Genomic DNA, 26,845 nt, shown 5'->3' on the forward strand with positions numbered 1-26,845 from the left:
TCCTTTTCACAGTTACGTCTCTTACTTTACTAATTCTCAAAATATATGGTTCCTTTTTACACACATACACAAACACTTTGAAACACAAACCCCAAATTCAAGAGACTCAGATGGGCAGATAAATTTAGAAAGCCAACAGTATAGCAGAAAAGGCCAGTCACCAGACTTTACAAATGGTCATCCGAACTCCTCTGGACATTCAGCTTGATCTGTTATCCTAAACACCCCATGTCACACGGTCTCCACAGTCTTCCTTTAGGGTTCTGCGGCCATCAATAGCCATACTTGTCATTAAGGTGGGTCCTGCCATCTCCGCTTTGACCTACATCAGAGTATAAAGAGAGAATGAAATACATTCAGTTTTCCAAAGTCAGGAGGGAAAAAAAAGACTTTAGTGGCCAAAAAGGAAAACAGGTAAAGGTTCTTTCTATAATAAAAACTGACATTTTACATACAGTTTCAAAATACAGCCCTCCCTACACTTCTACCCTAACACTTATTAGCAAAAAAGCAAACACTTCCAATAATCCTATTTCTCTCGATTACTAACGTATTAGAAACCCGACCCACAGAAAAAGCGGCCTGGGATGCGCACGCGGGCAACCAGCATCTCCTCTGCTGCCCAAAGGACACGTGTGTGACTGAACTGGCGCGATATCTGTAGACTGCGATTTCAAATATCTTTAAAATATTCGCAGCTTCTGACCGAGCACGTTAACTGTCACCAGCTTTCTTCTGTGTGTGCACCTCTACACTTGCAAAGTGACAAATGGTAGAGGCTACTGGTTACAGACTGTCACGAGAAAAGGAGAAACACAGCAAACAGTCATCGAGGAAACTGGTTAAATGAGTGCAGGCACACCCACACCATTAGGAGGCATGTGCTCGTGCACACCTGGAAATCCATAGACAACTATAAGGGTCTCCATGCAGTGTTAAGTGTCAAACAGCAAGGCACAGAATATGCTTCCAATTTTGCACATGACATGGTTTGACTCATCTGGAATAAGAAAAACATTTATGTGACTAAACATTCAAAGTAACATAATTAGAAAATATTTTATTATAGGAAACCCAAGCAACATCCCATTCTGCCTAATTTGGAAAATATCTCAATATTTCCTATTATAAGTTTTGTGTAGTGTGAAAAGGGAGGGTTGATCAAAAGGATTAAACTTATTTCTATGATATCCTAATTGAGAAAAAAAAGTAATTACTCTTATTTTGACTAGTATATACTTCTCTTAAATAAAAGAACTAATCAAACTCTTACTTCAGTTATAAAGCCAATTAACACAATATAACTAACTGTATTCATCAAGGTTAATACTTATACTGGGTAATTACTTGTACTTGGGAAATAACAAATAAATTCACAAAATGCTGTGGGGTTCATCAGGTGTGGGCTGTAACAATGCCTACCACTGTCACAAATGCAGTTATTCTGACTGACAGATAACAGCCGTAAATACATCTATGGGGGGAAGAGAATAGGCTTCCATTAGGTGTAAAAAAAGTGGTGAAATATTATGTATGTTATTGCTTATGGAGGCATTTTATGAATTGTATATAATATATAAGAAGACATAGGAAACTAATATTTAGTTGTCTTTAGAGGAAATACACCGAGTAGCTGAGGCAGAGCCAGGTGATTTTTTTCACTTTAAAGAAAACTGAAAATATGAAAGTAAAGAGAAAGATAAAATGAACCTCCCCAAGCCCATCGCCCCTTTAACAACTGTCAGTACACGGCAAACCCTGCTTACCGACTGCCCCTCCACTCCCTTCCCCACCCTCCGACACCGGATTATTTAAAGGCAAATCCCAGATATCATTCCATCTGTGAACACTTCTATATATATTCCTAGAAGATAAGGAATTTTTCTAAAAAAAAAAAAATGCAACTCAACACCATTCACGCTCTTAAAATATTAAGAATAATTTCCTAATATCATCAAATATCTAACTAGTGTTTAAAATTAGCTGGCTTATAGCTTTCTCTCTTTTTTTAATAGATTCTTTTTTTTAAAGATAGATTTACTTATTTATTTATTTATTTTAGGGGAAGGGAGGGAGAAAGAGAGAAACATCAATGTGTGCTTGCCTCTCACATGGCCCCCAACGGGGACCTGGCCTACAACCCAGGTATATGCCCTGACTGGGAATTGAACCTGTGACCCATTGGTTCGCAGTCCGCGCTCAATCAACTGAGCTACGCCAGCCAGGGCCTACAGCTTTCTTTTACAGTAGTTTGTCTGAATAAGGATCCAGGGTCCACAAATTATATTTGATTGACATTATCTGTTCAGATCAGGGGTGTCAAACTCATTTTCACTGGGGGCCACATCAACCTCGTGGTTGCCTTCAAAGGACCAAAAGTAATTTCAACTCCTTAACTGTTAAGAAGTAGTTACATTTACACAGTCCTAAAATTATTTCGGCCCTTTGAAGGCAATAACGAGGCTAACGTGGCCATGAACATGAATTTGACAGCCCTGCCTCAGATCTCTTAATCCACCTGCTCTTCCAGAAGGGAGGTTATCCTACTACATACTCTTGTAACTTCCTTATTTTGCACCTGAAATACACAGGGGTTGGCAAAAGTATTTCCCAGTTATGAGTGCACAAAACAGAGTTTATTCTTGTAGTGTTTATTAATTAATGTACTGTTTGTTTGTATTACAACTGTAAACCTACCTTTGCCCATCCCTGTATATTATATATTCATAAATATACATAACCAAATCTTAGAGAAAAAGAAAGTAAAAACCACCCACCTTCAGGAGGGACCCACACACAGTAGTCTGGGTCATCCTCTGGGTATTTGGAGGAAAGTGCTGGTGGAAGCTGCAAAGAGGAGATGGGTTATTTTATTTAGAATATTTTTTACTCTAAGAATTATGGTTCCTATGCCCATCAGCAAACAAAACTAAGAAAGAACAGTTTCCCATCAGTGATCTTGCCATAAGTAATAAAAAATGGGGGCGCATTCTCTCTCAACCTTGACTTTGTTTTAAAGCCTCAAGGAGTTGATGTCAGTGAGTGAGAGTGAAGTGATGATTTTCACAAAGGGCAGTTCACACAGGTCCAGCTTCTCTCCCGGGGAGGGAAGTCCGGTGCTTGCCTTTTACTCCAGGAGCAGAAACAAGTTAGCACAGCAAGCCTGACTGCTGTCCTCTGAAAGGCCTGTTTGGGAGCTGGCCCTTAGCTGGAGTCTGGGAACTTGGGTTTCGGGGGGGTTCCCACTATCCTAACTGATAAGAGGGGCTTCACTGTGCCTAAACTGTTAGTAAAAACCACGTGACTTATGCTGAACCCGCTTTCCTTCTTGGAGAATGCAACTGGGTACGTGTTAGGCAGGCGTTCGCCCAGTGATCTCAGTCTTCGATAAAAATCCCAGGCACTTCGGCTCCAATGAGCTTCCCCAGTGAGCAGCAATTCACAGCTGGTGACAACTCGCCGTTAGGGGAATTCAGCGGGTCCTGTGTGACTCCACTGGAAAAGGACTTTTGGAAGCCTGTGCCTGCTTTTCCAGACTTCAGCCCATGGGCCTTTTCCCTTCGCTGACTATGCCTGGTACATACTTTGCTATAGCAAATCACAGCTGTGAATACAACCACATGCTGAGTCCTGTGAGGTCGCTTGTGAATTACCTAGCCTGAGGGTGGTACTAAAGGCCTCCCAGGGAGAGGACCTAGCAATCCCATTTCTGGGAACTTCCTGTATCCATACAAAATCCCGTCTATACAAGGTTATTCATAACACTGTTATAATAAAAGACTAGAAACAACCCAAGGAACTATCTGGAGGGAACTGGTTAAACAGAGTGCAGCAGGAAGCTCTTGCTGTACCGATATACAATGATTTCCACAAGAGGTTAAAAAAAAAAGCCCAAGATGTAGAATGCAGTAAATTACACCCTACCTTCTGAGTAATGAAAGGAGAAAAATAAGAACATATTACTCAATGTCTCTGTATGGCATACAAGAATGCAAAGTTTCACTGATTAATAAAAGAGGGATATGAGCAGTTACCAGGTAGATGGAGGCAAGAATAGAGAATTCAAAAGAAATAGCTTTAAAATAAAAATAAAATAGAGCCCAGGCTCCTAGGAGAGGGGCATGAGGCAGTTGGGAATTCAGCTAAGACAGACCCCGAAGACTCACCCATCCGGGTGGGAGGGTTTGTTTTCACTTCCCGAGAAGTAGAGGCTATAAGTAAAGGACTTACTCTGCCTGGACCAGGAGCTTTCCTTTTCTTCAACTCATCTCTGCTTTTCTCGTATTCATTCTTTGATGCTAATTTAATAAAGATGGAAAAACAAGAGGCAATGGCTATTTCAGAATAAGTAAAATAGAAAAAAAAATCCTGAGCATTATACTTAAAGAAAACATAATAATTAATTCTCAAAAACTCCTTCTACTGCCCTGGCTGGTGTAGCTCAGTGGATTGAGCGCGGGCCTGCAAACCAAATGATCGCTGTTCGATTCCCAGTCAGGGCACATGCCTGGGTTGCGGGCCAGTTCCCAGCAGGGAACTCACGAGAGGCAACCAGACATTGATGTTTCTTTCCCTTTTCCCTCTCTTCCTCTCTCTAAAAAATAAATAAAATCTTTTAAAAAATTCCTTCTACTATTGTAAAGACTGTATATTAAGAAAATTTCCCCGTCATTAACTCTGGTTTTCAAATCCTAAGGCTACTCTACAAGTTTGAATATAATCGCACCACTTGAATAAGTGAAGGGAGATGGGACTGACTTTACTACACTATAGTTTAACCATGACAGATAAAAGCAGCAGAAAATCAGATAAAAAGCCCTTTGAAAAGGCCAAACTTTCTTTTTTTTTAAGATTTTATTTACTTTTTAGAGAGAGGAAGAGAGGGAAAAGGGAAAGAAACATCAGTGTGTGGTTGCCTCTCACACACCCCCAACCAGGGACCTGGCCCACAACCCAGGCACATGCCCAACTAGGTATCAACGTGGCGACCTTCTGGTTTATGGGAAGAGGCTCAACCCACTGAGCCACACCAGTCAAGGCTGAATAGGCCAAACTTTCAACCACTTTCCCTGAACAGTTTTGGAATGATTCCCACAATAGGCACACATGCAACTCTGGGAACTGTAAGTTGTGAACGGCTTTGCATGGCCAGAGGGAAGCTGAAAAACATTAGGCACTTTGTGGGTCAGGGAGACAAAACCCAGGAGGCAGGAGAGGAATGAAGAATGGCAAAGGGGATGGCACCAAACGTGAACCTCTCACATATGCCGGTTCTCCCCAGGGCGCTGGCCACCCCTCCTCCAGGACACCGCGAGGCTGCCTGCGTGACCAGGCTGGCCACTCGCCTGAGGGTTCCTCACGTGATGAAGCTGTCTCGCTGATCTCTTGATAATCTTTATTCTGTCCCACTTGGCTGAGGTGACACATGTTTTCTATAAAACACAGAACCAAAGCATATTGTTACCAATAAACAAAACAAAAAAAGAAAACAAAAACAAAAGCAGGAAAAGCTAAGTACACACACCATCATCCAAGTTTACCATCATTCAACTAAAATTAAGTTTTCAATAAATGTGCCTCCAGAAGTCTGACAGAGAATCATTAATTTTCTACTTGAAAAACTAGCCACCACTGAGCTAAAACTTTTAGCAATACTTAGCAAAACCTTAAAAATGTACGTATTCCTTGAAATGTGCATATTCCTAGAAATTCTACTTCCAGGAACACGTTGTAAGAAAATAATCAGAGATGAGTACCAAGATTTATGATACATAAGCATGCTTAACATAGCCAAAATGAACACACAACTTGCATGTCTAACAACAGGGAGCTCACTCAATAAGTCACAGCACACATATGTGATGGACCACCACGCCCCTTGGTAAAACCACATTTTAAAAGAATATTTTAAACATATTTTTTAAAAGGTTACAAAACAGCATGTACCAATGTTGTAAAACCAACAAAAAAGCCTGAAGTAATTCTAATCAGCGGCAGATTTAATAATTAATGTATCTTATAAACCAAGTTTTAGAGTCTGCTATTTTTACACACATATATTTGCATTGGTCCCTTAAACAAAAAAACACAAAAGTACAATGCTTACCACTCCCCTCCCTGCTACATGGATCTAACATTCGGGTCAAAGACCAGATTCGGAAAAAGTACGAATAAGTACCTTCTTAAAAAAGGCCACCCGTTTTGCCAATAACTAAACAAAGAAGAATGCAAAAAAAAAAAAAAAAGAAACCCCAAAAGATTTACCTCTCTCAGAAGAGGAAATGGTAATTTTTTAACAACTGAAGCTGCTTCAGGAGTGTCTACATCCCAGGCCTGGTGTTTCATGCAGACACGCCCACCCGGCGTGTTTGGAAGAAGACCCGCAGACCCCCACACACATTCAGTGCCCTTGTCCGCCCCCCCCGCCCCCTGTCTTCTCCGCAGACTGAATCTTGCTGAGCAGTCTGGCTAATCTGCAGGAAAATAACCCTTGTGGGGGTAGGAGGGTACCGAGAAGATAAACAATTCATGTTCTGGGGTGAGTTTGTGGGAGATTTCTCTTTTCTTCTTTCGACTTTTATGTATGATTCAGTTTCTGATTGAGCATATATTCCTTTTAGAATCAGAAGAAAATACATTTAAAAACCAATCCATTCCCTTTCTCAGCAAGCCTTTCCTATGGGGGGGGGCGGGGGGCAGATACTACGTGCCAGGTTCTCCACTAGGCACCATGGACAGAAAAATGGACACCATGATGCTCCTCCCTGAGAAGTGTGTCCAGTGTGCACAATTACACTGAGTGCCTGTTTAGGACAGGGGCGACGAGTCAGGGGAGGCTTATCCTGAGACCCCCCTTATCAGGCCTCATCGCCCACCATATCCCACTGCCCTCCTATCACGTAGTGGCAACACTGCAGGACTGACCACGGTAGCTGGGGTTCAGATTCTGCAGCTTTCAATTTTCCATAATTCTGGAACAGACTGGAACCACCTGCCCTTATTTTGCAATGAGGATAAAAAAATGACTGAAAGTCGAAGTATGTTTACACAGAGTCAGCTGTACCCCACATCACGAAGTATTTCAAAGTCAAAAAATGCACAGGTAAGAACCGGCTTTGCTTTTTTCAATGGATCCACAATTAAAGCAGACATATCACATGAATAAAGAAACACATTACCATGCTGTTTTGTTTCTTCGGAACAGGTCCGACCTGCGGGTGGACTCGCTCCCTCCACAGCTTCTCCTGGCCCTCTTTCCTGCCGTGGCCCCCTGCTTCCAGCCTCTGGTTTTTTCTCTTCCTCATCTTCCTTTTCTTTCTCCTCTTCCTCCTCCTCTTCCTCCTCCTCCTCTTCTACTTCAGGCTCATCCTTCATTCTCATTAGAGCTGGAGGGAGTTCAGGACGCTTGGGAGGTAACTTCTGTAAGAGAAACAAATCCAGGAATAAGCAGTGCTACATACTGAAAAAGAAACAAACCTCTTCCAGGGGTGATGCTGAGTGTGTGGAATGTCTAGCCTCTATACGCTGATAAATCCTACAGAAGTTTGCTGGAAGTAGGACTTTCACAAGAAATTCTATCCATCTATGGGCCCTTAACAAGTATCTCTACTGGTGAATAGGGTCAAAGGAATATTAAGCACAAAACACTGGAAACTGCCTGTAAGGAACTCAAAAATTATTCCAAGTGAGTATCAGCTGCAGGAATTCTGTCCTGTTACCCCTTCATGATGTTAAAGGATCTTAATTCACCACCAGACCTTCTGGGGAATAAGTCAGACACACAATTCTAAGAAACGAATCATTTGTACAGCCTTTTCATTTTAGATTTAACACAGCTTCAAGGAAATAAGAATGTAAATAAGTGAAGCAGCTCCTAAGGAAAAGAAAGACATTTCTTGAAGAAGAAGACCAACTATTCTAGTCAAGACCTTTTAATAAAATTATTAGAAAAAGCTGATCATAGCTTAAGGAATACAGAAAAGGCACCAAAGTGTATGTTGGGTATATCATGTTTTACATATAGGGTTTATTTCAGTAATCATCTAAAAAGAGCTTTTTAGTAAAGAGCTTTTCTTCTGACTAAAGCATAAGTAACCCCTGCTTCCCCACCCCAACACACACAACACAGAAGAGCTTCCCTGACTCAGGCCAACCACCTACTCGCTCAGAACATATGGCTGGGACTTTGGAACTCTGCCACCAGGGGGCGGTTTACCCTAATTCGAGGTGTCGACTGACTTAGGTACCCCCAAGTTTCACAGATGAAGTCCCAAACCTAAGGACCTCAAAATGTAACTGTATTTGGAGATAACTCTTTAAAGAGGTGACTACGTAAAATCAGGCTGTTCGCATGGGGCCCTAATGCAATCTGACTGGTATCCTTAGAGCTGCAAATGCACAAGAGGATGACCATGTGAAGAGGCGGCAAGAGTGCAGCCTTCTACAGGCCAAGGAAAAACGCCTCAGACGCTGCTGCATGCTGCTCCTGGACTCCTAGCTCCAGAATTGTGAGAAAACACATGCATGTTGTTTAAGCCACCCAGTCTGTGGTATGTTGTTATGGCAGCCCTAGCGCACTAATATACAAGGGTCAGCTCTTTGGGGGAATGAAAACCTTTTAAAGGCTGCAACTACAAATAGGGATGTACCCAAATACTAATTCTCTGAACTAGAGAATAGTAGACCACAAAACTCAAGAGACAGCATACGTGGATTTGACTGTCAGGCTAATTACAAACTGACACTGTGACCTTATATTTAACCCCTCCAACCCAGTTTTCTCACCTGCAAGAGGTGAAATTGCCACACATCACCAGGTGTTAGGAGGATTAAATGGAGTAAGGAAGAGCCACATAGCAGAGCCAGGTGCACAGGCTGTTTGTTACCAACAAATGTCAGCTGGGTCTGAACACGACGACGGCTATCCACCGGGACGGAGGTATCCAACGCAGAAGGCCCTTTCTTAAATGTAGCATCCCCCCAAATCGATCAACTGGTATTCTGATTCGCAAATCAGTTACACGCAAATTGATGGGCATAAATCAATTCATTCTTTCTTTTTTAATCCTTCTTTAATCTTCCTTTTCTTTTGGGTTTTGTTGTATTTTTTTTCTCCACTCCCCACCAACCTTAATTCTTGATAACCCTAAACTGAAGAGAAAAATCCAAGACCCAAACCATGGGAAAGACAGGGTCATTACAAGTTCTCAACCTTTTCTCACATTACTATGGAAAAATGACTCATACTACGAAAAAAGAAGAAAAAAATTAGCTCAGATAACTCAAACGCTTGACACTTTGACCCACAACTTACCCCTACTGTTCCAGTTTTTAATTTGAATTTGCTTCCTCCTTTCATGGCACCAAAGAGAGGCAATGCAAGCTTTTTGGTTTTGTTTCCAGCATCTACAGTGTGGCTCTCAGTCCTAGGAAGAAAGAACAATTATGCACACCTATTGCACAGGGGACAGCAATTTATCTAAAACGTCATGACAGTGACAAAGAAACTTTTAGCAAAACAAAAATTCCCACAAAATGGGTATCTGAGCATCTACCAACAGGAAAGAGGTGTTCGGGCCAACAGAACTTGACCAGACAATGACACTACAGACTGTCACAGACACAGAGCTATGAAGGGCAAGATGAGCCTCCCGCCTTCGTCTAGTAACTCACCCCAGGCCACATGACTTCTCATTCACAAGATGATGCTTACAGTGCAAAGGCCACTAGCAATGGTAAGCCTGACCCCACCCCCACTATGGGGCAGGAGACGGACCCACCGTGTGAGGCCCTGTTTTCACCAACACCTCAGGAGGACTCCAAGTGCCTGCTTCCCTAGAGTCCACACTTGCAACCACACACAGCAGCTCTAAGCACAGAAGTTTTGAAAAACAGTGTATGTGTGTCCGTCTGTGTGTATATGTGTTGTGGGGAGAGGCAAGAGGAAGGATACTCTGTTTAGCGAGGAATGACAAAGGCGAAATGAGAGACCCTACAATGAGTCTGTCAATGTTCTCACTGGCTGGACATAGTTATAAAAGCTAAGCCCGAAAGTCAGGTAAACCTGAGGAAGGGCAAAGTGAAGGGACTGCAGAAACTAGGGGAAAAAAATAACAGAGCAGCCCTCACTAGTGTGGCTCTGTTGGTTGAGCGTCATCCCACAGAGCGGAAGGTCGCCAGTTCGATTTCCCATCAGGTCACATGTCTAGGTTGTGGGTTTAATCCCGGGTCAGGGCATATGGGAGAGGCAACTGATCAATGTTTCTCCCCTTTCCTTCCCTGCTCTCTAAAAACCCTGTAGCAATCTATATCTCACAAATGAAATAGGTTTTTCATTACTCTATGATGCCACTGCCTTCTGTCCTTTTATTTTTCGATTAAAGATATTATCTAAAAAAATAAATATATAATTCAAATGTTATCTGTGCAAAATGCTTATTTAAAATTCCAAGTATATACTGTAGTAATCACTTCATAAATTATATAAGTGTCCAATCACTGTGTTGTACACCTGAAACTAATATAATATTGCATGTCAACTGTAAGTGAAAAATAAAACAAAAATTTAAAAATACAAATAGTGACTAAACAGAAAAAAACTTTTTAATAAAATTCAAATAAATAAATAAATAAAATTCCAAGTATAAGACTTACTTTTTTAGTTCCGGAATCTCTGCTGGCTTTACAATCTTTATCAACCCTTTCAGCCTCTGTTGTTCCTTCCGCAGTTCAAACGTCCTCAGGTGAAGTTTCTTCCGGGACACACCATCTAACGCACTCCCCGATTTCATTTCCGACATGAACGCATCTAAAGAGTCCTGAGCTGGGGACTCCGACAGAGCTGTCAGGAGAGGGATAATACATGTTTAGAAAGATGACTGCAAATGTTTTACAATTCAGCCGAAGCTTCCATAGAAAAGTCACTAACACAGAGCTAGACAAAGGCCATTACTGATACTAGGAATAAGGAAGCGGGTTATAGCTGGGAGACCGTGGGGCATCACCTCGCCTGAATGGACTTCATTCCCATCATTTATTGAATAAAGAGGCTACAGTAAATAATTTATAATGTTCTTCCTCATTCCAAAATGTTATGTTGCTCCTTAGAAGGCTCCATAATTTATATGATACATCTTATTAAACAATGGAGCCCAGCACCTAGCGTAGTGTACAACAGACGAGTCGTTCATGGCCTTACCTTTGCTTGTGGCTTTCAGTCGCTCAGAAATTTCAGAGAGTTCCCTTTCAGCATCATTTAACTTTGCAACCTGTAAGGCCCAAATTGACAGGGTTAGCACACATTTCTCTTCTTTCAAAATTTGGTAGCTTTCTCCTCTTACTGCCACTATTGTTAAGTTTAAGATGATTAACTCAAAGTCCAGTTAAATCTGTTCTTATGGAGTTAACATTTTCCATTTGTTTATTTAATTTCAATTGAATTAATTTCTGAATTAAAGAATGCAAAATTAATCAGAATATACGTATAGAACACACTTAATTTTGCTCAAAAGAAAAAGATTAAGGTGTTCATTTCCAATGAGAAATCAAAAGGATAGATGCTGGGTAATGTTTGAAGCTCTGAGTACTACTTAATACAGTGAAACCACCTGCTGCCTTATGATAATTTCAGGAAGGATACTCGGTAAGACTATTATCAACCTAGACTACTCAAAATTCCTTCCAGGTTTGCTGACTGCCAGAAGCTGACCGTCCAATTCACCCCAGAACGTCCCAGGTGGGAACCTCTTCCTTTCCTTTCTCAGGGTCACATCCCAGGATGCGCCCCAGGGACCACCGACTACCCAGAGGTGGACAGACACTCCAGCAGCAAGCCGAACTTTTTTTCAACTTGCTGAAGACTTGCTACTATCAAATTTACAAACGACAAAAGTTACACTTCACTACCAGCTTTCAATACTACTACTTTAAAATTTGTAATTATAAAAAAATTTAAATAGCCCTGGCCAGTGTGGCTCAGTTGGTTGGAGCATCATCCTCTAGGCCAAAAAGCCACAGGTCCAATTCCTGGCCAGGGCACATACCCAGGCTATGGGTTCAATACCTGGTCAGACTGTGTACGAGAAGGCAACCAATGAAATGTTTCTCTTTCTCACCGATGTTTCTCTCTCTCTCTCTCTCTAAAAGCAATGAGAAAATGTCCTCAGGTGAGGATAAAAAAATAGAAATAATTTAAAAATATATATATTAAAAATTTAAATACATTATTTTATTTTTTAAAAATTTTGCCCTGGCTGGTGTGGCTCAGTGGATTGAGTGCCAGCCTATGAACCAAGAGGGCACCAGTTTAATTTGCAGTCAGGACACATGCCTGGGTTGCAGGCGAGGTCCCCAGTGGGGGGCACAGGAGTGGCAACCACACATTGATGATTCCTTCCCTCTTTTTCCCTCCCTTCCCGTCTCTCTAAACATTAATAAATGAATCTTTTTAAAAAATTAAACTACTGCAGCTACTTCTATAAATAAAACTTGCCAGTGATTCGAATGTCTCCGGCTTCTCATCGATCTTCCCGGCCTTCTTCATTCGGTTCAAACGCTTCTTCTCAACCAGGCCAGTCCGATCAAGAAATGTGTCATCATCACTGTCATAAAAGTCTTCATCTTCCCAGTTCTTGGCTTTCCTCTTCCGAGATACTAGAGATAGACAAAATAAATGTTAATGAAGTAAGTTTAAAGAAAAGAAAAAGAAAGAAGGCAAGTGGGCAAGCAGCTTAAAATGTCACTATCAAGGCCAAGATGGAGGCACAGGCAGATACGCTGTGCTTCCTGGCACAACCAAAACAAGGACAACAACAAATTTAATAACAAAAGACAACCAGAACTGCCAGAAAAATCAAACTGTATGGAAGTCTGACAACCAAGAAGTGAAAGAAGAAACCTTCATCCAGACTAGTAGGAGGGGCAGAGAACAGCAGGGCGCACAGCTGGCAACCTGATGGTCCCACATTCACATGCAGATAAACCAGGAGGAACAACTGGGGAGTGAGACATACCACGCAACCCAGGGTGCCAGTGCAGAGAAATAAAGCCTCAAACCCTCTGGCTATAAAAACCTGTGGGGGTTACAGCAGCAGGAGAAACTCCATTAGAAGGACCCATGGTGTCCTAGAATGCACACAAACCCACCCACCCAGGAATCAGCACCTGAAGGGCCCAATTCACTTGTGGGTAGCAGGAGACATGACTGAAAGCTAGGCAAGAGCTGAGCAAGAGGCATTGTTCCCTCTCTGACCCCTACTCCACATCCAGCGCCAGAACACAGCCAAGTGGGTTGCCCCATCCTGGCGAATACCCAAGGCTCCACTCCTTACAATATAACAGGTATGCCAAGACAAAGAAATAGGTAGGGCCCAGTTGAAAGAACAGATTGAAACTCCAGGAAAAAAACTAAGCAACAAGGAGATAGCCAACCTATCAGATGCAGAGTTCAGAACACTGGTAATCAGGATGCTCACAAAAATGACTCAGTGCAGACACAAAATAAAGGAAGAAGTGAAGGTTATGCAAGTGAAATAAAGAAAAATACACAAAGAACCAACAGTGAAGAAAAAGAAACCAGGACTCAAATCAACGATTTAGAACAGAAGGAAGAAGTAAACATTCAACCAGAACAGAATGAAGAAATAAGAATTCAAAAAATGGGGAGAGGCTTAGGAACCTTTGGGAAAACTTCAAATGTTCCAACATCTGAATCACAGGGCTGCCAGAAAGACAAGAGGAAGAGCAAGAAATTGAAAACTTCTTTGAAAAAATAATGAAGGAGAACTTCCCCAATCGGACAAAGGAAATACACATGCAAGTCCAGGAAGCTCAGAGAGTCCCAAAGAAGGTGGACGCGAAGAAGCACATGCCAAGACACATCATAATTAAATTACCTAAGATTAAAGATAAGGAGAGAATCTTAAAAGCAGCAAAAGAAGAAAGTTATCTACAAAGGAGTTTCCAAAGACTATCAGCTGATTTCTCAAAAGAAACCTTACAGGAAAGAAGAAGCTGAAAAGAAGTATTCAAAGTCATGAAAGGCAAGAACCTACATCCAAGATTACTCTGTTCAGCAAAGCTTTTATTTAGAATGGAAGGGCAGATAAAGTGCTTCCCAGATAAGGTGAAGTTAAAGGAGTTTATTATCACTAAGCCTTTATTATTTGAAATGTTAAAGGGACATAGCCAAGGAAAAGATCAAAACTATGAACAGTAAAAAATGACAATAAGCTCACTGTCAGCAAATGACAAATAAACTATCAACAAATGAACCTAAAAACCAAACTAAGCACAAAACTAGAACAGGTACAGAATCACATAAATGGAGATCACATGGAGGGTTATTAGCGGGGAGGGCAAAGGGGGAGTATGGGGAAAAAGGTACAAGGAATTAGAAGCATAATTGGTAGATACAAAATAGACAAGGAGAGGTTAAGAATAGTATAAGACATAAAGAAACCAAAGAACTTTTATGTGTGACCCATGGACATGAACTAGGAGGGGAATGCTAGTGGGGGGTGCAGGGTGGAGTGGAACAAATGGGAGGAAAAAAATGGGACAACCGTAATAACATAATGAATAAAACACACTTTAAAAAAAGAAAAAGAATCTTGTAATTATGTATGATGATGGATGTTAACTGGATTTATTGTGGTCATCATTTTGCAACATTGACACACATTGAATCATTACATTGTGTATATGAAACTAATACAATGTTATGTCAGTTATTACTCAATAAAAAGAGAGATAAGTATTTTTTTAAATACCACCATCAATTATTAAAAGACAGGATTCCACAAGGTGGTCCAATTTATTTGTTGGACCAATTATTGGTTCCACAAGGCGGTCACACATTAGCACGCAGATTAACCAGGCAAAGGAGGGAACAGTGAGACAGACCACACAGGCCCCAGCGGCAGGAAGCAGCAAAGGGGACTGGCATTGCCCCTCTTGGCCCCGCTCCACATACAGCGTCACAACCAGCAACTGAGTTGAAAACCTGGTGAACATCTAGGGCTCCGCTCCTCATACATAACAGGCGCGAACAGACCAAAACATTATGGCTCAAGAAGAACTCAAAGCCCCAGAGCCAATAACTATAAGCGACCAAGAAATAGCGAACCTCTCAGATGCACAGTTCAAAACACTGGTGATCAGGATGCTCAGAGAACTGGTTGATTTTAGTCACAAATTAGAGGAACAAATAAAGGCTAAACTAATTGAAATGAAGGGAAATGCATAGGAAACCAATAGTGATGGAAAGGAAACTGGGACTCAAATCAAGAGAGTGGATCAGAAGGAAGAAAAAAATGACCAAACAGAAAAGGATGAAGAAACAAGAATTCAAAAAAATGCGGAGAGGCTTAGGAACCTTCAGGACATCTTCAAACATTCCAACATCTGGCCCTGGCTGGTGTAGCTCAGTGGATTGAGCACGGGCCTGCGAACCAGATGATCACGGTTCGATTCCCAGTCAGGGCACATGCCTGGGTTACAGGCCGGTTCCCTGCAGGCCAATTCCCAGCAGGGGACACACGAAAGGCAACCATACACTAATGTTTCTCTCCCTCTCTCCTTCCCCTCTAAAGATAAATAAATAAATAAAATCTTAAAAAAAAAAATCCAACATCTGAATTATAGGGATACCAGAAGGGGAAGAGGAAGAGTGACAAATGGAAAACTTATTTGAACAAATAATGAAGAACTTCCCCAATCTGGCAAAGGAAATGGAAATCCAGGAAGCTTAGAGAGTCCCAAAGAAGTTGGACCCAAGAAGGAACACACCAAGGCACATCATAATTACATTAGCCAAGATTAAAATGAAGGAGAGAATCCTAGAAGCAGCAAGACATAAGGAGACAGTCACCTACAAAGGACTTCCCATCAGACTGTCAGCTGATTTCTCAAAAGAGACCTTACAGGTAAGAAGGGGCTGGAAAGAAGTATTCCAAGTCATGAAATCCAAAGACCTACATCCAAGATTGCTCTATCCAGCAAGCTTTCATTTAGAATGGAAGGACAGATAAAGTGCTTCTCAGATAAGATCAAATTCAAGGAGTTCATCATCACCAAGCCCTTATTATATGAAATGTTACAGGGACTTATCTAAGAAAAAGAAGATGAAAAATATGAACAGTGAAAGGACAGCAAATTCACAGTTATTAACAACCACACCTAAAACAAAAGCAAACCAAGAGGACAGCTAGATCAGGAGTGGAACCATAGAAATGAAGATCACATGGAGGGTTAGCAACAGGGGAGTGGGAGGAGGAGAAGGGGGGAGAAGGTACAGATAATAAGTAGCATAGACGGTAGGTAAAAAATAGATAGGTGGGAGGGCAAGAACAGTATGGGAAATATAGAATCTAAAGAACTTGAGACATGTGGACATAAACTAAAGGTGGGGGAATGGTGGGGGAGGGGGTGTGCAGGGTGGAGGGGAATGAAGGGGCAGAAATAGGAAAACTGTAATGGCATAATCAATAAAATATATTAAAAAATAAAAATAAAAATGAAAATTCAAAGAAAATGTTTTGGAAATTAAAATCTTGATAGCAAAATAGAGACTGAAATATAATATAAAGTTGCAGAAATCTGCCACAAAGAATGAAAACACATAGAGAAAGAAGGAAAAAAAGACAAGAAACTTAGACGGTCAGTACATGAGGTTCAATATCTCGATAGCAGAATTCCAGAGACACAGAGCAGAGAGATGAACTAGTCAATGGTTCCTGAGATGTTCCTGAAATGCCAAGATTTCCAGATCAAAAGGACCCAATAAGAACCCAGAAAAGTGGTGCAGAGACCCACAGAAAGGTGAAGGCACCACAGTGAAGTTTCAGAACCTTGAAAACAAAGGGAAACTCCTACCAACTTCTAGTGGGAGGGGAACAGTGCTGTTCAGGAGAAACATCTCCCCCAAATATGAGAATTGATGAATCACTTACTGTGATTGACCATGTGAAAAACATACTGAAAAACTCTCGAAAGGTGTGGGAAGAATGAGCAAGAGGTACAAAAAAAAATCAAACACATGAAAAACAGAATTATGTTTTTAATTAAAATATAGTTAATATAAAACATTATATTAGTTTCAGGTATACAACATAGTTACTCAACATTTATATACCTAACGAAGTGATAACCAAGTTAAGTCTAGTAACCATCTGACCCTCACAAGCTTATTACAATATTGACTATATGCCCTGTGGTGTAGATTTCATCCCTGTGGCTTATTAACTTTTTGACTATCAATCTGTACCTCTTATTCCCCTTCCTCATTTTTGCCCTTCCCCTCACACCCTTTCCTTCCGGCAACTATCAGTTTGTTCCCTATGTCTGTGAGTCTGCTTCTGTTTTGTTTCGTTTGTTCATTTAAAACAAACACAATTAGCCCTGGCTGGTGTGGCTCAGCAGATTGAGCGCAGGCCTGCGGACTAAACAACCGCAGTTCAGTTTCCAGTCAGGGCACATGCCTGGGTTGCAGGCCAGTTCCCAGCTGGGGACACGTGAGAGGCAACCATATATTGATATTTCTCTCCCTCTCTCCTTCCTTTCCCCTCTAAAAATAAATAAATAAAATCTTTAAAACAAACACAATTATTAATTTTAGGAAAAATATATAGAATTAAAAATTGCTCAGCTGTGACTAATACTGGCATAAGCATAATCACATACACAGTAAACCCTAATTTAACAGAGCCAGTAGACGACTAGGTGACTAGAGATGAGGACTGAGGAGGACCAGGACAAGGAGCAGGTGCATTTTGTTATAACTTTTGGTAGTTTAAAACTATATACGTTACTTTACAATAATAAAAAATTAACTTGGAATAAATAAAATATAAGCCCTATTAATAAATGATAGTGTAGCCAATTTTTAAAAATCAGGTAAACAACATAACGATGTAGGCAATTTCCACAGTACATTCTTATTAACAAAGTAAGTCACTAAAGAGTACAAATAATGTAACTGCATTTGAGTACAAGTGTTGGTTTTTGTTTAAGGATCTAGTTCTGAATACACATCCGTACGCACAGAAAATGTCTGGGAGAATATAAACCATGGCTGCCTTATGGTATTGAGATGCGGAATTTTTTCTTTTCACTCCATAGAATTCTGTACAATTTACATTTTCCTCCTAAAAAGAGGTTCTATTACCTTTTATGTTAAAACTTCCTCCTCCTTCTCTTCCTTTTTTTAAAGACGAAAGCGCTCCCACACTCACCGGCCTCCTGCCGTAGCAGTCCCAGAGTGTCGAGGATTCGACACGCTTCCAGGGAGCACTGGATCACCGCTTCTTTTTTCTTTCCTGAGTGGATGGCCTCCGCCACCAGCTGTTTTCCAGCTGAATCATCCACAGGTAATCTGCATTGGTTTAGAGGGAATTACAGCACAGCACTAAGCTCCAATTCTAATGAAAAAATTTAATATGTTATGGTAATAGTCATTTTTTTGAGATGGCTTTTCAATCTCTCAGTTCATTTCGTTGTATCTTGCTAAGGTTAGATTTCAAATCTTTTTCCCTTCCACCTCTTACCCATCCCACCCACCCCTCCAACAATATAAGTGCTACTACACTATCAAGATCCCAAATTAGGAAGAGTTTAATAACTTAAATTAATAACTTTAATTAAAATTAAAACTAAAGTTACTCTTTGGACTGTTAGCTATAACCATAAATTAAACCTGAAATTTCCCACTTTCCAGAAATGGCCATGAATGAGAACAGAACACACCTCACCCTGCAGAGCCAAGTGCTATGTCCCTGCTCATCAAATTCGTATTCCAATTCTTCTCCTTTGGAAGGAAGAAAGACAAAATTTTAATAGTGTCTAAAAAAGTTGATACAAAGAGAAAAAATAACTAAAGTTAAATAAGATTATCAGGTTTCCCTACCACACTGAAAACTAAATTTCAATGCATGTCAGTTCTTACTCCTGGGGATTATCATCTGATAATAAAAGTAGGATGAGTGTGAGGCAGGAAAAAAGCAAACTCAAATCAAAACAATCAACTCTCCATACATAGCTTTGTCCACTGTATAGTAGCTTTCACACTTTTAGTAAATTGTAGACTTAGATTATTAAACTGCCTGGTTTTTAGAAGCACAAACATTAAGCAAAGAATGCCACCAATTCATATATTCATGGACTCACACTCTCACACATATACACACCTATCCAAACACACATATACACACAGACATTCCTGCAACATATCACGAATGAAACAATCCTCTGCGGAATTATTTTTTAAATCCAATAAGTCAAAATCCATGCGAAGAATTACAAAATATCAGGTGAATTAAAAAATTACAAGAAGTTGGCTCAATCTTCTGCCACCAAAATCTAGAATCTTTTGGGGGAAAAAATGAGAAGAGTCAGAAGAAAAGAACTTCCTTCTTTTCAAGGTGAGAAAGACTAACAAAACTTTTACTCTTTTCCAAACAAACCCGACACAACTGACCACAAGGGCCAGTGCTGAAGCAGGAAGACAGCAGACAAAATGCGGCGTTCCTAAGTGCCTGGAGACCCAGAAAACAACACTGCTGAGGACACGTTCTACCAGGAGGGCCAGAGTGTGTTCACGCACCTTCTCGTTCAAAAAAGCCTTGGAGGGCCTTTTTCGGATCCTTTATGTAAAAGGCCTCCCTTTCCTGCTGAAACTCTAAAACAATGGGGTTCTCTTCAGCCTCATCCTCTACAGCATCTTCTCCTACAGGATACGGGAAAGAAAGGAAACACAATGAGATACAAGAGGAGACGATATGAATGACACTCACCAGCCTTTCAGGCTTCACAAAGACACAGTTATTAGTGATGAAAAGGAGAGGTGGCAGGGAGGACAACCAAAAAACCACCAGTGTCGCCATCTTCAGGTTTTCTGAATTATTTGAGAAGTTAAAACTTGGTTTTGTGACACTTTTTTCCTCTATCACCGTATTTTAAAAGCAAAATTACCTACTACGTGTTCTACAGAAGAACTATCTAAGCTCCAGGTCTCATACTTTGCCTTCAATACAATTTTCTAGCACTTCTCCTCTCTGCCAAACAGACTGGTCTATTCATTGCTCCCCGAAAATCATCAAACCCTACCCTGAACACCACCCCTTTCAGCTTCTTCCGGCTACTTTTTCTTTCCTTTAAGTCCCAGCTCAAAACTCTCCTGCTTATAAACTTTTCCCAAAGATCTAAGTCAGTGCTGCCCAACAGAAATCAAGTAAAAGCCATATATGTAATCTAACAACATTTGCTAGCAGCCATGTTAAAAAAGAGAACAGGTAGCCCTGGCTGGTGTAGCTCAGTGGATTGAGCGCGGGCCTGGGAACCAAATGACGGAGGTTTGGTTCCCAGTCAGGGTACATGCCTGGGTTGCAGGCCAGTTCCCAGCAGGGACGCAGGAGAAGCAACCATACATTGATGTTTCTCTCCCTCTTTCCTTCCCTTTCCCTCTAAAGATAAATAAATAAAATCTTTAAAAAAAAAAAAAAGAGCCCTGGCTGGCGTAGCTCAGTGGATTGAGCGCGGGCCTGCGAACCAGACGATCGAGGTTCGATTCCCAGTCAGGGCACATGCCTGGGTTGCAAACCGGTTCCTTGCAGGCTAACTACCAGCAGGGGATGCACAAAAGGCAACCATACATTGATGTTTCTCTCCCTCTCTCCTTCCCCTCTAAAAATAAATAAATAAATAAAATCTTTTAAAAAAAAAGAATAAAAAAAAAAAGAGAGAGAACAGGTGAAATCATGATCAAGTTACTGATATTAAACATTATCAATGAGATGTTTTACATTCTTCTTGCACACTAAGTCTTCACATCTAGTGTGTTTACACGTACAGCACATGCTGATTTGGACTAGCCACACTGGGAGTGTTCAATAGCCAACACATGGCTAGTGGCTCCCACACTCGACAGCGTGGGTCTAAGTCCTCAGAGACCGCTCCCTATCTGAACCCTCACTCTACTGCGGTTTCTAAATTTGTTTGGCACTTACCACAGTAATTTCCTGTTTATCCTGTCCTCCCAACAATATATTAAGGCCTTTTCTATCTTTTTATATTCCTAGCTCCTCTGGCTAAGGGACCAGCTTTCTCTGGTTAGCTATTTCACATTTCAGGGTATTTTTACAAAACATACAAAAAAATCAAAGGGAATATCCTACATGGAATAATATTCCAGTTTACTTGCTTAAATGTAGTTCCAGCTTTTTCCATGATAATCAAAGTCTGTACTTAATTTTAAAAATTATTAAATGGTTAAAATACCAATTGTATTTTATGCTGTACATACAATTGTAATTGTACGCAAAGGACGAGTTTCCAACGAGTGAACTGTAAATAAAACACATAAAAAGAAACCCACAGTGTCCCTAATTCAATGTTTTGACTTCAGAGAAGTAAATGAATCTCTCCGGGTTTTGGTAACCTGATGTGAAAATTGTATTTAGAGTCATTAAAACTTGCTTGATAAAACACATCTGAGGGTACCACCACTAATAATTTTAAAATATTAACCTCCAGCAGCAATTTTAATTTCTTACCCATTCCCCAGGTGCAGCCCATTTCATCCTCCTGACCACCGGTATTTCTTTTCCTTTCAGTGTTATCCATTTCCTCATCTTCATCCGAGTCTTCTCCCAGCATCTTCTTCTCCAACAACATTTGTTGCTTCTTGCGCAATTCCTTCAATTGCGTCACTGTCAACTCGGATTCTGCCTCTTGGTCTTCCTCTGGTCCCTGATGAACCAAGCGAAATAATTCTTTTAGGATTCCGGAGAGTTGAAGTCGCTTTCAGAAATACTGCAGTGTGTCTTGAGGTTTGGAGACCGACCAGATTCCTCCACCTTTGTAATCGCCGAGCAGGAGAATCTCCCTCCGCTGCGGAAACTTAGGGAGCTCAGGAACCCAGCCCGGTGCGCTCCCGAGATTCCAATTCTAGGTTTTTCTACTTACCTGAAGAAGAAAGAGCCTGGTGCTGCCGCCGAAGCGGAGGACGTGCCCGACGTGGACCCGACAATAGGTGCGGGGTGGGATGCGAGTTTTGTTGAGAAAGGTGCCGTGGGTGCTTCCCAGGTCATACAGGTAGAAGCCCGGCTCGTGGCCGTCGCTTTCTCCGCCCGGGCTGGATGCCCCGTGCTGCAGCACGGCGTGGTACCGAGACACCGAGGGGTGCTCCAGGCACACGTCGCAGCTAGACAGCCTCCCGAAAAGGCAGTAACTGGTCCCTTTCAAGCTACGGGTGCCAAGGATCGTGCCGCCCTTCAGGGTCTCTAGACTGTAAGGGGCGGTGGCGGGGCCGGCCCACGGCGGCTCTTGGTAAGGCGGGGCCCGGGCGGGGCCCCCGGGAGCAGGAGCGGCTGTCCGGGGCCGCGGCTGCCCCTCCCGCGGACTCCTAGTCTCCGCGCCTTCCGGCCGAGGTGGAGGGGCGTCAGGCTCCCTGGAATCTGGGTCCTGCAGCGCCGTGGGCCCCTCCTTTACCTCCTCCGGGTTTGAACGATCGCTGGTCGGGTCCTGGCCCCGCACCGCCGGGGGCACCGGCAGGGCTGGCTTTTTGAAGTCGTCAATGAGTTCTTCCGAAGCCGTTGGTTCCGACAGAGGACTAGCGGCCATCCTCAGTCCTGTGCAGTCTCGAAACTCGGTCCTGGGAAACCTCTCCCTTCGGTCTCCACGTTCCTCTCCGCGCCTCCCTCTCCCCAGCTCCCTGCGGCCTCTTCGGGCAGCGGTGCTGGAGTTGCGAGAATAAAGCGCCGTGAAGAGGTGGGTAGGGCTATACAGTTATAAGAAGAGGAACCCCGAAAGGAGGTGGTCGGGACAACTGTCAGACGGGGACATGTTTGGAAGTTGCACACTGGGTAGTAAGCACTTCCTATGGCACAGCCCGACTGCGAGAAGCCCTTCCGGAAGCCTTGGACCACTAACCCACGCCCAGCCTTCCGGCCCCGAAGTAATCCTGTGCTCCGGCCCGAAGTAATCCTGTGCTGCGGCCCCGAAGTAATCCTGTGCTCCGGCCCGGTTCTCGCGACGTGGCAGTGAAGAGTGGCATCTCCTTGCCTCTGTCCAGGGCCAGACCTTCTCGTCTCCCCGCTGCCCCGGGCATCAGGCGACTCCAGGACCCTGTGATCTGTGCCTGAGACTGCGGAGGCTCCCGCGGCGAGTGGACATTCCTTGGGCTTGGAGCTTGTTCTTCGCACTTCTTTCGGTGAAGTTAGGGAAGAGGGCAATTTTTGGGTCTCTTCGTTCATTCATTAATTCGTCCATTCTTTAATTCTTTCCAAAAGCAATTATTGAGGTATCGTGTGTGGTGGTTAAGAGTACAGACACTGGAGCCTGTCTTGATTTCCCCCTTGGCCATTTGTGACAAGTGGGCAAGTCAGTGGACCTCCGCTTCCACATATGAAAAATGGGATAACAGTAGCTACTTCAGTGGGCAGTAGAGAAAATGGAATTAAACAATTAAGGCAAAGTCTGGCACATACTAAGCACTCAGTAAGTTCCAAATATTACTGTGAGCCAGACCCTGTACTAAGATCATGGTTTTGAGAGATGGGAGAAAAAATCAATTGCAATAAAAACTCACTTAAATCCAGGAGTAAGTGCTGCGATGGAACGTGCAATACCGTTCAGTGCAGTGCTAGGAGAATATAATGGAGGAAGGTGTACTGGGCACGTCATGGAGGGCAGGGACTTAAGAATGGAGCTTAAGTCTACTGGGGATGTGATGGGTGTGGCAGGGAGTTTCTGGCAGAAAAATTCCTTAAAGAATGCATGGCATGCTCAAGAAACTGGTTGTATGACGTTATTGGAACTGAGATAGTCATTCCCTCCAGGAACTGGATTTCCACCGCACAGTGTCTGTACCTCCAGAACAGGACTTACCACACATTTTCATATTGAAGTGTTCTTTTTATTGTTCACTCCCTCACCTCAGGTCAGGGATCTTACATTGGTTTCTGTCTCCTCCCATAATGCCTGGTATTTGGTAATTGTCGTTGAATTTGAAGAGTCATATGAGCAATTAATCTGGAAAGGTAGGTTGAAGCCAGATTGTGGATTTTGTTGAATGGTAGACCAAAGAATTCTGACTGGCTTTTTCTGATAGGAAGTGGGAAGCCATTAATCTGAGTTTTTAAAAGAGTAAGTGTAGCAGTACTGGAGGGTAAATTAGACACACGGAGAGATGGGAGGAAGGAAATACCAGTTAGGAGTCAGGAGAAGTCTCTCAGATTCTTCCTGTATGTGCTTCAGAAATTGAAGACATTAAGACCATTTAGATTATTGGTTAACACTTTTTTTCCACCAGGACCAGTTAAAAGGTTCCCCATACACAACACACAGAATAAAAACCACCTTTTCCTATTTTAACTGTACTCCCTTTTCTCCTGCAGATCCAGGACATATGTGTCAGATAAAGAAGTATTCCACCTGGCCTGGCTGGTGTAGCTCAGTGGATTGAGCACAGGCTGGGAACCAAAGGGTTGCCAGTTCGATCCCTAGTCAGGGCACATGCCTGCAGACCAGGTCCCCAGTGGGAGCCATGTGAGAGGCAACCACACACTGATGTTAAAAAGAAAGAAAAAGAAAAATATTCCAGGTCTTATTTAAGCAACCAGCTTTGCAAATTGTTCAGGATTGGGAATGATGATGGAAAACAGAGTCCCAGATACTACTGCAGCTATTAGTCTGCTAGTAACCCAGATTCCACCGTGTGGTTCAGTGCAATAGGGACTGTCATTGTGTATGATTTGATGACTGTCATGTAACAGTTGTATCTCTCTTGATTTCTTCAGGGAGACCATCATTAGTCCCATGGTGTGGCAGACACTAGCATTTTTCTAAGTGGTCTTGAACAGCCTACTTTTCACAAAAATAACAGTTGGACTTCATGTTTTTCACTTCAGAAGCCTATAATCTATAGTTGGCAGAGATCTGAAACACTACTTTAGGATATCATCTACATTTGACTTGGAAACTCTTCTTATTCCAAAATGTTGAGATACTGGGGCGAGATACCAATCTCATCAAGCCAGACCAACCGAAGTTCCTTTGACTTGCTGCCGCGGGAGTTCCGTCTAGTGGAAGTCCATGACCCGCCCCTTCACCAACCCTCAGCCAACAAGCCCAAGCCCCCCACTATGCTGGATGTCCCATCAGAGCCATGCAGCCTCACCATCCATACCATTCAGCTGATCCAGCACAACCGGCGATTGCGCAACCTCATTGCCACAGCTCAGGCCCAGAATCAGCAACAGACAGAAGGTATAAAGACTGAAGAAGGTGAACCCCTTCCCTCTTGTCCTGGGTCACCTCCTCTTCCTGATGACCTCCTGCCTTTGGATTGTAAGAATCCCAGTGCTCCATTCCAGATTCGGCACAGTGACCCAGAGAGTGACTTTTATCGGTAAGTCAAGGTTTTGCTGTATGTTACTTTTCTCAACAAAATCTTTCTGACAACCCTGTTGGTCAGCATGTAATAACATTTCCCTGAGGAAACTTAGAATAAGAGACATGCACTCGGCCACCATTGCTCAGGTAAGTAATGGGAAGTCTAAGACTTGAACCCCAATCTTCAAAATCCAAAGTCTGTATTTTTTTATTTTCTGATGCAATAAATATTTATTGAGTGCCAGCTATGTACCAGGACTTCACTAGGAGCAGGTACGACACTGGTATGTGAAACAGGCCATGGCCTCATCGTCCTCAGAACCTAGTCTGTCTCTCATTTAAAATGTTTATCGTGGATTTAGCTTGGTGTCTTCAAATTGAGATTCATAGACTTATTCTGGTATTATTAGGAACCCATAAGTTCTATACCAGAATTGTTTAATGGTGTACTTTCATTTTGATAACACAGTTTAGGAAATAACAGTATAAAACCATTCTTGATCCTCACTGCTCAAAATCGGCACATGCCTGGGTTGCAGGCCAGTTCCCGGCAGGGGCGAGTTCCCAGCAGGGGATGCATGAGAAGCAATCATACATTGATGTTTCTCTTCCTCTATCCTTCCCTTCCCCTCTAAAGATAAATAAAATATTTTTTAAAAAAGAGAGAGAGATTGCTTTAAAAAAAAATCTGATTGAACACGGCAGCATCAACATCACCTGGGAGCTTGTTAGAGACACCGTCTCAGGCCCACCCAGACCTGCCGAACTGGAATCTTCCCTGTAACAAACTTCTGGGAGAGTTGTGTGTGTTTAAGCTTCAGAAGCCCTGCTCTGGAGCTTTGAATGGCTGACTTATAATCTAATGCTACTATAGGAGTTCAGCAAGTTTGCATTTGGTGCCAAATAACTTGTTCTTTTCATTTTGAAATTTGTCAGACCTTCAGAAAAGTTTAAATAATAGTACAGTGAACGATTACTCTAGTTATGTGGCAGGTTAACGTTCTGCCATATTTACTTTCTCTCATATGCATTTTGGGAGAAATGCATATACACATTTTTTTGCCAAATATTTTAAAGTTGCAGGTATCACAATATTTCATGTCTATATTTTTCACTTTAGCCTAAGAATAAGGAAATTTTCCTGCATAATCCCCATGTTATTATTACACCAAAGTAAATGAACACTTAATTAAATGGTATCATATAACAAGTTCACATGCAGATTTCTCCAGTTGTCCCCGAAATATCTTTTGTAGGTAAATTGTCTTCAATCCAGGAGCTAACACAGATTCATGCATTGCATTTGGTTTATGCCATTTTAGTGTCTTTTAAGCCAGAATAGCTTCCCTTTTTATATTATTATTATTATTTTGTTGTATTAAGTTTATTGGGATGACATTAGTGAAGCTTCCTTCTTTTTAAAAAACATGATATTACATCTTTTCTTAAGAGTTTAGAT

General features: G+C 42.0%; 2 protein-coding genes across 5 annotated transcripts in view; one reads left to right on the forward strand and one right to left on the reverse strand.

Moving 5' to 3' along the window:
* SLC4A1AP (solute carrier family 4 member 1 adaptor protein) lies at nt 1-22,676 on the reverse strand. Its single transcript, XM_037066673.1, has 14 exons — nt 21,958-22,676; nt 21,546-21,741; nt 19,598-19,720; nt 18,742-18,802; nt 18,231-18,370; nt 12,491-12,651; nt 11,198-11,267; nt 10,654-10,840; nt 9,314-9,425; nt 7,179-7,419; nt 5,346-5,432; nt 4,231-4,298; nt 2,778-2,847; nt 1-322 (listed from the first exon to the last, which is right to left on the reverse strand). Exons 1-14 carry the CDS (start codon nt 22,612-22,614, stop codon nt 273-275), a joined length of 2,223 nt encoding a protein of 740 aa, XP_036922568.1. The 5' UTR covers nt 22,615-22,676; the 3' UTR covers nt 1-272.
* SUPT7L (SPT7 like, STAGA complex subunit gamma) overlaps nt 22,674-26,845 on the forward strand; it is a 10,823-nt gene continuing 6,651 nt past the window's right edge. Inside the window, exons 1-3 of one of the 4 annotated variants that reach the window (XM_037066674.1) lie at nt 22,690-22,761; nt 22,882-23,203; nt 24,792-25,402. In XM_037066674.1, coding sequence (XP_036922569.1) covers nt 24,990-25,402 — 413 coding nt within the window. In that variant the 5' untranslated portion in view covers nt 22,690-22,761; nt 22,882-23,203; nt 24,792-24,989. Of the gene's footprint in view, nt 22,762-22,881; nt 23,204-24,791; nt 25,403-26,845 lie in introns of all 4 variants that reach the window. The other 3 variants (XM_037066677.1, XM_037066678.1, XM_037066676.1) reach the window with 3 other exon arrangements.

This window comes from Sturnira hondurensis, unplaced genomic scaffold (genome assembly GCF_014824575.4).
Source record: "Sturnira hondurensis isolate 20B ecotype Veracruz unplaced genomic scaffold, ASM1482457v3 Scaffold0016663, whole genome shotgun sequence".
Lineage (NCBI taxonomy): Eukaryota > Metazoa > Chordata > Mammalia > Chiroptera > Phyllostomidae > Sturnira > Sturnira hondurensis.